This window comes from Eretmochelys imbricata, chromosome 1, assembly GCF_965152235.1.
Source record: "Eretmochelys imbricata isolate rEreImb1 chromosome 1, rEreImb1.hap1, whole genome shotgun sequence".
Classification (NCBI taxonomy): domain Eukaryota; kingdom Metazoa; phylum Chordata; order Testudines; family Cheloniidae; genus Eretmochelys; species Eretmochelys imbricata.
Window position 1 is genome coordinate 303492358 of NC_135572.1, and position 15051 is coordinate 303507408.

Sequence of the window (15051 nt, forward strand, 5' to 3'; positions counted from 1 at the left end):
CTTGTTCTGTCACCAAAGAACAGCGTGCTAAAAAGCACATGAAGGGATAGCATCATCTTGAGGCCAGTAGGATGGAAAAGGTATTATGGAGGACAGATGATGGCTTGACAATGAGCTGTCAATAACATACTGAATATAACCTGGTATGAGGTACAAACAGAAATGAAGGAATCCCTAATAGACTTCATAGAATCCCTGCTCTTCTGCCTTTCTAGAAAGCTGTGCTTGCAGTAGTTTTGTTTTAGGTAGGGGCTTGGGGAGGTTGGTTGGGAGAGGATGTGGTTAATGCTGTGAAATAATGGGACAAATTAATCTGTGGTATAATTGTTCTGGGACTGGATAGCTATTGTATGTGTGGGATTCCATCTGTGATAGAATCCCACACAATGACAGATGGAATCTCACACAGACAATAGCTATCAAGTCTCAGAACAATCAGCCATCAGGTAATTTACTGACTGTGATACAATAGTCCTTTGGAATAGGAGGAGTTAAGAAGATGAACTATGATATGGTCCAAAGAGTTACGAATAACAAACTAATCATTCATCCCCTTCTGGGAGGTGTTTAGACAGGTAGAAGTTAAATCTTCATTGGACTTTGCAGTTACAGAATTATGGTCCAGATGTTCATGTTCTTGGACTTCTTAAGCTAAACAGAAATACAAAGTCCCCATCATCATGGGACACCTACAAGCTTGTGACATCTGCTGGCAGGAGGAAGAAAAAACAAGCTGTGAGTGACAAGGAAGTAGGGTCCAACTGCCTTCTGAGGAAAGTGGGGAGTGGGAAGTCTGGCACCATCACATTTTTCTGAGTGTGGACAGTGCTCACCTAAGGGGACAAGCCTTTGGGGTTTCATGAAGTATGATGACAAACTGGCAAGAATTTACCCTGTTGGGTCGCTCCTGACACACCCAGAATGCTGCTTCTTTTGGACTCCTGGGTGGCCAGCCAAAGGATAGAGAAAGAGGACTGATAGGAGGAAGAAAGGGAAGAAGATGGAAGTTTTTGTGGAGGGAGTGGGTGAGAAGACTATTCACTGGCAAATTGGCATAGTAGCCAATGTCTCTGATATCAGCCTTGACAAAGTGGCACTGAGACAGTGGAACTGGTACCTCTGAAGTGCATGTAAGTTGTTGCTGTGGAAGCCCTGTTGGCTGAATTATCTTGGATGAGAGAAACAGGAATCTAGGTGCTGGTGCTCTGCACAAGAACTTCCTCACCTTCTTCCTCCTCAGGTGTATGTTCTCATTGAAGGGAACTGTCCAAATATTGTGGAACCTTTCTGTGCCTCAACATTTCATGTGACAACTCACCAGGCACCCCCAATTACCAAAGAACCTTGAAGGCCCAACATTTCATCCAACAAACCCCATCTCTCTGCACAGAATCCCTCAGATGCTGTTTAACTAGCGGGGGAAGGAGAATGTTAACCACAATGTCCCCTTTTTCTTAATCTTCCCCTTATTCCCCAAATCCCCTCTTTTCTCTCTTGTGGGCCGTTAAGGGGGAGGAAAGGGAATATAACAAGCTCTACAGGCTTTCTTTCAACTCTAGACATAAGAACGACCATAGTGGATCAGACCAATGGTCTGTCTAACCCAGTATCTGATGCCAGTATCAGATGCTTCAGAGGGAGTGAACAGAACAGGCAATTTATCGAGTGATCCATCCTGCATCATGCAGCCCCAGCTTCTAGCGGTCAGAGGTTTGCATGAGTCCATGAAATATCCTCTTACCTTTTGTGTTTTACCCAGTATGGGAAATGGAGGAAACAAATTCTACAACCAAATTTTTTAGTATTCAGCAGGTTTCAGAGGAAATCTACAATATATGTTCATTTTGAATGTAGTGAGTGAGACATTAGATATGCAGCCCCCACGGACTTCAATGGGAGAAATTTTTTGCAGCTAACTCCTTGGGTACGGTGCTGAAAATGAACCTCCTACATACTCTGAATGTGAACATTAGGCTTTGAGCATATGTCTTGGGTATGTTTCTTTGACAGTGATTGTCATTCAGACATGTGATGGCTCAGTAAGCGTGCAATTTTTTGCAATTATATGTTATATCAAATTATTATCCTAAAATAAATATTCCCTGGGCTATTATTAACACAAAAGAAAACGTTAGACATTGATGTGATTAATTTTCAATTCCATATTATCTTTAACACTGAAGATCATATTTCTTAGTGTGAAAGTTAAATTAAAAATGTATAATCAATACAAATGGACACATACATTAAACAGCCTTCAGCAGATTTTAACAGATATTACATATTTTTTAAAATTAATCGTGACATTTCTTTGAAACTTCTTATGTATTTCTAATTAGTTCTTTGACATTTCTAACTGCTGTATTTCAACAGAAAAGAAAGTACATAAAATCAGTTATTTTAAGTTGGTAATCCAACAAAAGAAGTTTAAATGATGAGATTTCAATTTTCTGTCTTCCGTAATGAAGTGCATTCATCTGCAAATAAACATTTAGAAAGACTTTACAACAACATTATTTTAATAATTTTCTAATTTACATTAATGCACTTATACATACAAAGGGCAATCACCTTTTCTTTAGTATATTTCACATATCCTTGTGTTAGATGGATCAGTAACACAATTATGAAATTTCTTATAAATGTATGCTAATCCAACATCAAGCTTGAGATTTTATAGCACAAAAGTGAGTAGACTTACATGTGGATGTTGTAGGGTGACCAGATGACAAGAACAAAATATCGGGACACGTGCGGGGGCAGCCACAGGCTCTCCCCCCAACCAGAGCCAGCTCTAGGTTTTTGCCACCCCAAGTGCAAAAAAAAAAAAATAAAAAAAAGCTGGAGTGCTGCCAAAGCAAAATATTGGGACAAATGGCGTCCCGACCGTACATTGGGACAGTACGCGGAACAAACAACTAAATATCGGGACAGTCCCGATTTTATCGGGATATCTGGTCATCTGAGAATGTTGTGAGCTCAATCCTGTTTTTGTTGGAATAGTCAAAATCCTGTGGGATGAAATCCTGGCCCTACTGAAGCCAATGGGAGTTTTGCTATTGACTTCAGTGGGGCCGAATTTCACCCTCTGACTTTGGAAGGCCTAGAGCAGGCCCTATAATATGATAAGTATATAATATGTAAAATTAAAATAATTATAATTTAGATTATATAGCACCCAAAATGCGATATAGTGCTTATGATTTACACACTCTAGACCTGTTTAAGGGACTGCTACAATTATGTGTGCTTATTTCTGAGTTGCCTTTGAGGGATTGTTCTTAGACAACACCTATGTGTAGAAGTGGGCGAAATGGTGTTCTGTTTTGCTTTTAAACTGTTTAAGTATTTGCATGGAACACACACCACAGATGGAGAGAAATTATTTGGGGTTCTAAGGAATCTAAATATCTGTGGGATGGAACGGCATTAAGAAAAGGAACATTTAAGATGGATAGCAAGGAAACTACCTCACAGTAAAATCTATTAGGGGAAATTATTCCACTAACAAATGCTGGAAGCACCCTCAAGCAAGTCATTTAAAGAGGACTGGACAAAGCATTGTAAAATATTCTGTATGTAACAATTCTGCACTGTCAAAGAGATGGATTAGATGATTTAAGGCCTAATTCAGAACCCACTGAAGCTAATGGGAAACTTCCTATCGATTTCAGTGGGCTTTGGATCAGGCCCCTAAATGGCTCTCTTACATCTTATTCTAATATGCCCTGGTTATTTTTAAAAAATAAATCAATAATTAGAAGGATTAGAATCAGGCTAATTGCAGGATTCTAGCAGACATACCACGTAAATATATGGAACACCACTGGGATACTAGCACAATCACTGGGATCACAAGAAGCCCTCGGTTCATTCACATCCTGTGTCCTGTGATACTAGCACTTAATAAGGCATTCATGATGCTGATCTTGCCTCCTTCGTACATAAATATGTAAGATGGGTAGACTTGTATTTAATTAGAATTAATCTCTTAGCCATTAGGAAAGCTCTCAGTATCCCTCTCCGTTTCTCTCAACTAATCATCAATTAACCTATGAGTAAATAAGCAACAACAAAAATGGATTTCATCCAACAATACTATTAACTATTATTTTTGCCATCTAGTTATGGTGTTCCACAAATCTGTAAGTTTAGAACAGTCCCATAAATATGTATTGTGCACCATTACCCACCTTAAACTTAGTCCTCGGTGAATGTAAAAAGGCTTGATTCACTTTAGAAAAGCATCTGTGTGTTTGCAACATATACAAAGTTAACTGAGATAAATATATCTTCTGAAGGGACCCCTCAACCTGACACCCTTGATCCATTCCTGCCTTCTTATTTCACTATAGCAGAAGCAACAGCATTCTCTCTGGAAATGCACTTTGCCCTCCACCCATCTATAGGTGTCTTCATTGGGATCCACAGCCTTCCTCCCACTGTCAGGAGTCACTACAGGGCAGCCCCCATCTCCATGAGGCTCTGCATCTATCCTTTGCACTGTTTGTGGGGGAGGTTTTGTACCTTCACTCAGATTGCAGTTGATGCTCTACTGCCTTCCTTCTTGTACAAGCAACAGGCAGCAGTACAGGGCTCTTTGCTATTCCTTTTGAATTTCCCAACTTCCTTGTTAAAGATACACCCCCTCCCCCAAATTTGCATCACTCCCAAGATTTGGGGGAACTTCTTGGAAGTTCCATTCAGCAGCAGCAGATTTAGATCATGCCACTAGTAGGAGGTGAGTTGTGAGATTTAACCAGTTGGTTTGGGTCAAGTTTTTCCTGAATGTTAGGACTGGTTTTTATTTTCATCAGTCTTTTGCCTTTCCCTACTTACAAAGCCAAGTAAGACTTGGGTTCGTTTTGATTGCATACTGACTGGCATGCCTTGCAGAGTCTTACTAGTTAAGGTACCCAGTTTACAAAGGAGCCCTTAATACCCCCTCTATTCAACATTGGTGAGGCCTCATCTGGAGTACTGTGTCCAGTTTTGGGCCCCACACTACAAGAAGGATGTGGATAAATTGGAAAGAGTCCAGCGGAGGGCAACAAAAATTATTAGGGGTCTGGAACACATGACTTATGAGGAGAGGCTGAGGGAACTGGGATTGTTTAGTCTGCAGAAGAGAAGAATGAGGGGGGATTTTATAGCTGCTTTCAACTACCTGAGAGGTGGTTCCAGAGAGGATGGTTCTAGACTATTCTCAGTGGTGGAAGAGGACAGGACAAGGAGTAATGGTCTCAAGTTGCAGTGGGGGAGGTTTAGGTTGGATATTAGGAAAAACTTTTTCACTAGGAGAGTGGTGAAACACTGGAATGCGTTGCCTAAGGAGGTGGTGGAATCTCCTTCCTTAGAAGTTTTTAAGGTCAGGCTTGACAAAGCCCTGGCTGGGATGATTTAATTGGGGATGGGTCCTGCTTTTGAGCAGGGGGTTGGACTAGATGACCTTCTGAGGTCCCTTCCAACCCTGATATTCTATGATTCTATGATTCTAAAGGACTGCATTTGGTATCTGTAGGCAAGTTTCACTTGGATAAATGCAGCCCGTACCTTAAAAAGTGAAGGTAAAATTTTAGAAATTAAATTAAAATAAAAGTTGTTTTAGTCTGCTTTCCCATGTTCCTTCCCCCCACCAACATACACATATAAAGTTGGTTGGTAATTTTCCAAAAATATAAATACAAATTTTGCAAAAATGTTTATAGTCTGATAGTGAAAAGAGTAAAGGAAAAACTAAACACTATAATGATGATAATGATAATAATAATAATTAATAATAAAAACAACAAGGAGTACTTGTGGCACCTTAGAGACTAAAAAATTTGTTGGGGCATAAGTTTTTGTGGGCTAAAGGCTACCACTCTGAAACCAGTAATGATAATGGTAGTGAAATGGAAAATAATGTATTTTTAGATTTGCCCATAAATTGTAAACTCAGTTTAAATGGGATAGATAATTCCATCTGTAAATGAATTCTAGGGCAACTGATTTAAATCATCTCAGTGATATCTAGAATTGTTGTTTTTGCATCAATGATTAGTAAATTAGACCTTTCTCATTTAATCTAGAATTTTAAAGCCTTTATCTATTCCTGTCTGACTATTGTTGTTTAAGTTCTGACAGTGTCCTAAGCAACACAGATATATCAGATTTTCTGCTTCTGGCATTTGCACTATTCAATCTTTATACTTTTCCACATAATAACTGCAATAGCTATCTCCTTTTAAAAGGAAAAAAATTATGTGAAAATATTTTACGTAAAATTTTAAATGCTAAAAATATAGTCAGTGAGCAAACTGGTATAAACATGTTTCAGTGTGATGCAGTAAACCTCACAATATATGGCTGGCATATAGCCATACTATTTGAGAATTGTAGGCCGGATCCTGCTTGCAGTGCAAGTAACTCGTGCAATGAAGATATGCTCTTAAATTATAAAATATAATTTAAAGATAAAACTTAATAATGAGAATAATTGAGGTACTAGAACTGAACTTTTAAATATCTACCTGGAGTAGTTAAACATCAGAGCACTATGATAACATATAACATATTCAACTTCAGGGATTACCCATCATGCAGTAGCATCCCCATCCTCAGGAAACTGGCTTTCCATCCACCTGTTCCACTACTATCATGTCATCCTTCAGATGGGCACTTTAGACTGCCTACCTTGATTTGCCTTCCACTAAATCTCCTCTGGCCTGGTTTCCACCTTCTGCACTTGGCTGAAACTGTTCCTACTATGGTCATCAGTGATTTGTTCCTAGTCAAGACTTGCAGGCTCTATTTTGTCCTGTGTTCTCTCACAAGCTTCCCATGCCCTGTTTTTCCTTGACACCTTCTCCTCCCTTAGCTTTTGAGGCCTTCTCCTCTCTTGGCTCTCCTCTTCAGTTCTTTTTTGCTCTTGTCCAAACTCCTGTGTCCTGGAATGGAATATACTTGTTGTTGAATTGATCATTTAATTTTGAAATATGCTTAGCTTTAAGAAAATAAGCCAATTTTATAGCCAGAGTACTGAAAACTTTCTTACCCAAATTGTTGTTTTGTTTTATCCTAAAGTGGTGTGCGTATTTGAAGGCAGAACCTACTTCGAAGGACAGAGAGAAACTGTGTATTCAAATTCAGGGGACTGTGTTCTTTTTGAGTGCAAGGTAAGAACACCATTGATGGGACACTTTTCTTTCAATAAATCTGTTTAAAATGTCATATAAGGTCCTGATGAATAAAAATGTGTACGTATCTTCTGTGACAAGTGACTTTTAAAAGGGCATCAAGGGGTTTCCATGCTTACTGTGTCCAGCTGATTTCCACGTCAAATTTTACAAATCAAATATTTTTTCTAATTGCCAGCCCTGAAAATTCAATCTGGGATCTCTCAGTTGAGCTGGGTTCTTTTTTTATTTCTTATACGTTATCATCAATAATAAATATCCTGCAGGCCACATTATGCTCTCTTTTATATCTGTGCAGCCATATTTTCTCCATCTTATGTGCTCAGCTACAAGGGGGTTACACAAATGTAAATGAGACCAGAATTTGGCCCACAGGATATTTCTTGCTGGCAATGGTGTATGAGAAGGAAAGAATGCTACTTGACTGTCAAATCTCAGGTTGTGTTTGGAGGGTTGGCAGTTTGGTAATCTATCATTCTACTTGTAAATGGAGCATACTGGATATTGAGTCAGACACACTAAACATTGAGCCTTACAATATTATTTTAACCCAGTCACTTTTCAGACCAGAAATGCAATTTAAGGGCAAAATGCTGCAGTGTGCTTCTACATGTGGAAAGTGCACAGAGAGATACCGAGGTGGAATGCTACTCTGCTTCCCTAGGTGTGGAGCTTGCTATCAGGTAGAGAAATGCATGCTTCAATGTGGAGCTGAAGAATTGGGTGCGCATTTCTAGTGGGGGAAAGAGAGGCAAGACCTGTCTGCTTATTGTAATGTTGTCTCAGAGTGCAACTGCCGTATGCAAAAGAATATACATTCCACAAGGTCTGAGTTGGAAGAAACTGTGCTGTCAAACAGAATGGGAGCAAAGGCTCTCCCAACTCCAGCTCCTTAAAGCTGTGGATGTCAGGCAAATGTGGCAGATAATACTCCAGCCTCAGTGCCAGGGCTGATGCTTCCCCTGAATCTAGCAGATCCTTTTCCCCTCTATTGGAAAGAGTGCATCTGTCCTTGGACCTCGCTGTCACCTCCTCCAGTAGGATATTGTGCCAGAGCTGCTTTCTGAGCCACTTTACTGTAGCTTTATGAACTGGTGATTATAATTTGTCAATAAATCTATTTCAGAAATTAGGTCTATAGATCAAGAGATACGTGCTGATGGCCTTAGTTATTTGTGAGTAGTACCTTATCTCCCTACTAGTTACATTGAAATCAAGGGGCTGAGGGAGGGTGCAAAATCAGCTGCTTGAGAAATAAGGTCTGAAGTAATTCTGGAAATGCAGCTTAATCTGCCCTACGCTTTTAAGGGCTGTGAATTGCTATTTTCAACACAATTCCTATTGGTGATCAATCTGTATATGAATAATAGTCATCAAAGTCTGCACGGTGCTGCCTTATATTTATTGCAGTTAGAAATTATGAGGGCACATTAGTGAACATAGTGAGCCAGAACACCCGGCTTGACTCTACCTGCCTATTGGTAATGGGTACGTATTTGGCCACCTTACTTGTCTCTCACTGTGCTTTTAGAAATGTTTTATGGGAACTTTGGTGATAAAAATTCAGAATCTCAAGCACTGAACTACTTATTGCTGCCAAGAAAGCAACACTAGAAATGACATTTCAGAGCAACAAATCTACATACTGTCAGATGTGTAGATAAAATGAGTACCCATAGGCAGATGCTATTTTATTACCTACATATTTCTACATATAATAGAACTAGTTAAAGACCTCTGCTCAAGAGAGACTTGAGAGTTATGGCATAGGTCATGATTTCTTGCTTGTAGGCCAGTGTTGATGTTATCAGGGCAGTTTAGGGAATTTCTCCTTCTGGATTTTGTTGTGCATAAACATGGAAAATCACTTTTCTTTTTTTTCTTGGTTGCTGCAGTTAAGCACATTGTCCCATTCAAATCTGAAAAAAACAAAGAAACTCTGCAACATTTCAGTCATGTTTAGCAATAGACCACATTGTTATAATGGCCAATCTTCAGCACGCACACTTACATAAATGTGTTCACTTTTAGGTGGTTTTTGAGTGTTTTGTGTGACATACAGTATAGTTCACGCTCTAGTTTAGTTTGTTACAGGTTCAGGTTTCATTCTGGTTGTGTGCCATGGAGTCTGGGAAGATCAGAAGACTTCTTTTTTTTTTTTGGTCTCATCCTCATCTTTTTCCTGGGATAATAATTTTAAATGAAACACCAACTATATAATAATGGTATATGCAAAGTGTTAGGCACTTTCCACACACAGAGCTTTATAGCTAAGAAAAATTCTGAATTTCAGAAGACTCTGGGGCTTTTCAGGAAGGTGTTGTGCTGCCGTGATTTGTACCTTTGTGTCTCCAAGACTACATCATTGCAATGCACTCTACTTGGGGCCATTTGGAAACTAAAGCTGGAGTACAATGTAGCAGCCTGCTCGTTAAACTGGGTATCTTACTATGAGCATATTACATTTATTCTCTCTGATCTCCACTGGCTGCTAGTGGATACACAGGTGGGGTTTAACATACTGGTTTTGACCTCTGAAGTGCTAAATGGCCTGGCTCCAATCTATTTGAGAAACCTCTCTCCTCATGAGATACCACTGCCTCTCCCTTGGGCCATACAGCCACAGTTGAGATCAGACAGGTTACTCAGACTAGAGATCCCTTAAGGTAAAAGAAAGGAAGCAGCTAGCATGGCATTATTTGTGCAGTCCCCCTAGCTTTGATCCCCTGCAGTCCGTAAGAGAACTAATTTGTTGACCTTCTAGGCATGATTTCTGGAGAAGCTTTTGAGGACAGGGAAGCTGCGTGTGGATAATTTTGGAGAAGGATGAGGAATGTTTCCTTATTTTTCATTTACTAAACAGGTGTGGTTTCTGCTATATAGTGGAGGTGTCTGCTGGTTTTGTTTAGTTGTGATTTCAAATTGTCAAAGGTACCTGGAGTTTGAGATAGGCACCCTTTGCTGTCTGTCTGTTATAAATCTAAATGCATAAATAAAATAAAGGCATTATTCATCTGCATTTGTTATCTCTAGTATTGAATAATTACCCTAATTTAATAGGACCACAAAATGCAGCGCACTACAAAATCAGACTGCCCAACCTTGAACTGCCCAGATTCTCAACAAATCTCCTTGTCTCACAGTTGCTGCAAAGTTTGTAAAGGTAAGAAAGTAGCAGGATCTGCCTGCGCTCAGTGTAATGTGCAGTATTTATCATTTATTAATTTTTTATAGTTTTGGAGTAAAACATCTTTTTCGTCACTGGAGATACTGTAAAACTGAATAGATAATGTACACATCAAGGAGTCTGAAAACTGTGTGAATCAGGTGTAATAATGTAAATTTTGCTGAATGGGGCTGGCAGCATTCATGTATTACATACAAAAGAAAAATCCTAAGGGATTATACATGATTGATGTCACCATTTTAAAGTGCTTTATTTATGCATGCACGCGTACACACACACATCCCTAAGGGCCCTTCTGCAGTGGACATGTGCTTTGCAGATTTATAGAAAATCAGAGTAAATTTGTATCATTTCCCCCTCTTAGCACTTTTAGATTGCCTTCTGAATATAGAATCAAAAGCTTTGGGAATTATAGTGTACTGTACTTCTCAAATTTTTACACATAGGCCAAACAGATGGAATGTGCCTGGACTTTCAGTGCAAGGCTAGAGATGTAAGGAACTGCCAAGGGCTCTGTGACGTACTGTTATAATACTGGGTAATATTGGTACCCTCCCAGCTGTGAGCAGCTGCATCTTCAAAGCAGAAAGTCTGTTCCTATTTCTCCAATAGTTAAACTGTGATAAACTGAGTTCTGGCAGGAAACAAGCCATCACAGTCTTTGGCTTGGGTTAGATATACGTTGATTTGGGGAATACTGGAGACATGCAAATCGTCCGCTACACAGACACAAATGATATGATTAATGACATCCAGAAGAGAGATAAGACTAAGATGGAAGAAAATAACTTAACAGAAGTGTGTGTAGGTCTTGAAGTCTATCACAGTCAAAAGGGATTTTTTTTTCCTGGTAAAAACTTACAGTGAAATCTTAAAAACAAACAAAAAAACTTCACTCACTGAGCTCAATAAATCTAATAGTTGGCAGCTGTAGTGCTTGTTTCTGAACGTTTTCAGTCCTGAATGAATCATCCTAGCCTTATCTCTCATGAGCTATGGATCTTATTCTTAAAATCATACTTTGATACAGCGTTAATCTGCAGCACATGTTCTCCTATATTGCTTTGTAGTTTATGGCGATCTATTGATTAGTGGAAAATTGTACACTTACTATTCTGTAATGCTATGGTTCTGATACAAACTGATAAAAGCCAGGAAATCAAAAACTAAAGGCTGACACTTTGTCCTTATTTCAGACTTCTGTGAGGAAGAAAAAAAAATAGGACAAAGGGTGGCCTTTGCCATTTGTCAGCTATAGGGCCAAATACTGGTCTTGATGTGCACAGCACTCCATCAGCATCAATGGGAGTTGTGAAATGTGCTGAGAGCAACAAATGGCCCTTAATGTTGTTTAAAACGTAGGGATTTTTGCTCCTGAATCTCCTGTTTCACATAATAGCAGTGTGGTAGTATTTTTAAAAAATAAAAATGAATGGGAAGTTGAGAAATGCATGTACACTACTGCAACAAACCATGCCAAGGAGGGTATTATTGTAGTACTTTAAAAGAAGTGTGCCTGAGTTACCATGGTAGGGACATGAAGTTAGTGTCATGATCATATCAGCAATTCAAAATTCTCTCTGCCTGTACTGTTGATCCTGGTCTGCCTGGTTCTTACACCTTCAGACTGGGCTCATGCATGCAGAGACACTCCCCTCCCCCCAGACCAAAACAGCAATGACCCCCACACCTCTGACTATGCCTTAAAGCAGATTCTAATTTTTTCTCTATTTTAAATGCAAACATAAACATTACTGAAAAGTTGACGAAGATGGGGGATATTTCATTAACAAGAAATGATGAAGCAGGCAAGTGGAGTTGTAGGGAAAGAGATCTTTATTGAGCATGCATATAGATCTTTGCTACATAATGACAGGTTTGGGTTTATCCTGGCGGCAGCCTCACCCCAGCTTGTACTACTCAGCCACTCCTGTCATACCAAACTAGGTCCCTCCTGAACCCTGATCAGTTCTGTTCATTGTCCTATAGGAGCCTTGTGCAAGGAAGCAGGAACTGAAAAAGGAATTGTGAAAGATTACTGTTTGGCTAATCCTAATACTGATTTTTTTAAACAAGTCTAGAGCAATTAAATCACTGAAAATAATAATAAAAAGTAGAGCTGTCGATTAATCTCCGTTAACTCACGAGATTAACTCAAAAAATTAATCGCGATTTAAAAAGTTAATCACGATAAATCACACTGTTAAACAATAGAATACCAATTGAAATGTATTAAATATTTTGGATGTTTTTGTACATTTTCAAATATATTGATTTCAATACAGACTACAAAGTGTATAGTGCTCGCATTATATTTTTTATTGCAAATATTTGCACTGTCAAAATGATAAACAGAGAAATAGTATTTTTCAATTCACCTCATACAAGTACCGAAGTGCAACCTCTTTATCGTGAAAGTGCATCTTACAAATATAGATTTTTTTTTTGTTTTTGTTTTTTGGTTACATAACTGCACTCAAAAATGACACAATGTAAAACTTTAGAGCCTACAATTCCACACAGTCCTACTTCTTATTCAGTCAATCACTAAGACAAACAAGTTTATTTACATTAACATTTACATTTGTTTACATAATGCTGCCTGCTTCTTATTTACAATGTCACCTGAAAGTGAGAACAGGCGTTTGCATGGGACTTTTGTAGCTGGCATTGCAAGGTATTTACATGCCAGTTATGCTAAACATTCATATGCCCCTTCACGCTTCGGCCACCATTCCAGAGGACGTGTTTCCATGCTGATGACACTCATTCTAAAAAAATGTGTTAATTACACTTGTGACTGAACTCCTTGGGAGAGAATTGTATGTCTCCTGATCTGTTTTACCCGCCTTCTGTCATATATTTCATGTTATAGCAATCTTGGATGATGACCCGGCACATGTTCGTTTTACGAACACTTTCACTGCAGATTTGACAAAATGCAAAGAGGGTACCAATGTGAGATTTCTGAAGAAAGCTACAGCACTCGACCCAAGGTTTAAGAATCTGAAGTACCTTCCAAAATCTGAGAGGGATGACGTGTGGAGCATGCTTTCAGAAGACTTAAAAGAGCAACACTCTGATACAGAAACAACAGAAATCAATCTTCTGCTGGTGGCATCTGACTCAGATGATGAAAATGAATATGCATCAGTCTGCACTGCTTTGGATCATTATTGAGCAGAACCCATCATCAGCATGGACGCATGTCCTCTGGAATGGTGGTTGAAGCATGAAGGGACATATGAATCTTTAGCGCATTTGGCATGTAAATATTTTGTGATGCCAGCTACAACAGTGCCATGCTAACGCCTGTTCTCACGTTCAGGTGACATTGAAAACAAGAAGTGGGCAGCATTATCTCCTGCAAATGTAAACAAACTTGTTTGTCTGAGCAATTGGCTAAATAAGAAGTAGCGCTGAGTGGACTTGTAGACTCTAAAGTTTTATGTTGTTTTATTTTTGGGTGCAATTATTTTTTGTATATAATTCTACATTTATAAGTTCAACTTTCATGATAAAGAGATCGCACTACATTATTTGTATTAGGTGAATTGAAAAATACTATTTGTTTTGTTTTTTACAGCGCAAATATTTGTAATAAAAATAATATGAAGTGAACACTGTCCACTTTGTATTCTGTGTGGTAATTGAAATCAATATATTTGAAAATGTAGAAAACATCCAAAATATTTAAATAAATGGTATTCTGTTATTCTTTAACAGTGTGATTAGTCATGATTTATTTTTTTAATCTCTTGACAACCCTAATAAAAAGATGGAAAAAGTGGTGCAGCCCAACTGTACAAAATATTGATGTAGTGTGTGAAAATTATATGGCAGCTTAAAATTACCCATAACCTGTTTGAATTCATCACAGTAAAGAACAGACTCACCAAGTATAGCAATACAGTGGTGCTGGATTTCAAAAAAGCAAATTTGGGAAATTAAGAAATCTACTGAGTGAATGGGAAGACTCGTTTAAAATCTGCTATTTGGGAGAAAGCTAAAAATACATTAAAAATCTCTCTTAAAAAGAGGAATGCAAGAAACAAAGAGCCAATGTGGCTTCAAGAGGAGCTGCTAACAATAAGATTAAAAAGAAAACATCACTGAAATATCAGAGGTAGCACTTATACAAGTATATTCAGTCAGTTAGCGCTTGAAGGGAAAAGAGAAGGGCAACAAAAAAGTAAAATAAGTTAATGATAGCCGAAGCTTTCAGGGAATATGAAAGGTTTTACAAATATACCTGGGGAACAATAAGTGCTTGGAGGAAAGCAATCCCATTAATAAATGGGCTGCTGAGTTACTGAGCAACCTCCATAAATTCCAACTTTAATAAGAAAAATGAAAAAAGTTGAAGATCCTGTAAAAATAACCATTGACAAAAAGAAGGTAAAGAGATTTAAATATGCCATCTAACAGACATCAGATGATAATAGCTTCTTTTCATCACTGACCTGGAGTTGAACCTGAGACCAAGAGAGACAGGCTCTGTAGCCTATCCTACTCCCCCTGAGATGCTACACTCCTAATATCAAGGTAAACTGTGTGTCTCCTAAGAAAAATAGTTTCCTGAATAGGATTCTGTAGCCTAACTGAGAAAAGATTGGAATGCATTCAACAGAGAAGATGTTTTATCTTTGGATTCATTTTAACTAGGCTTGAGAATTTGACTTTTTT

The 15051-nt window shown here is 38.5% G+C and overlaps 1 protein-coding gene across 1 annotated transcript in view; it reads left to right on the forward strand.

Annotated features, from left to right (window-relative positions):
- Positions 1-15051, forward strand: part of NELL2 (neural EGFL like 2) — a gene marked incomplete at its 5' end in the record, with an annotated part of 251214 nt that overhangs the window by 89671 nt on the left and 146492 nt on the right. The window contains 2 exons of the mRNA XM_077807767.1: positions 7066-7157; positions 10239-10341. Coding sequence (XP_077663893.1) covers positions 7066-7157; positions 10239-10341 — 195 coding nt within the window. The remainder of the gene's footprint in view (positions 1-7065; positions 7158-10238; positions 10342-15051) is intronic.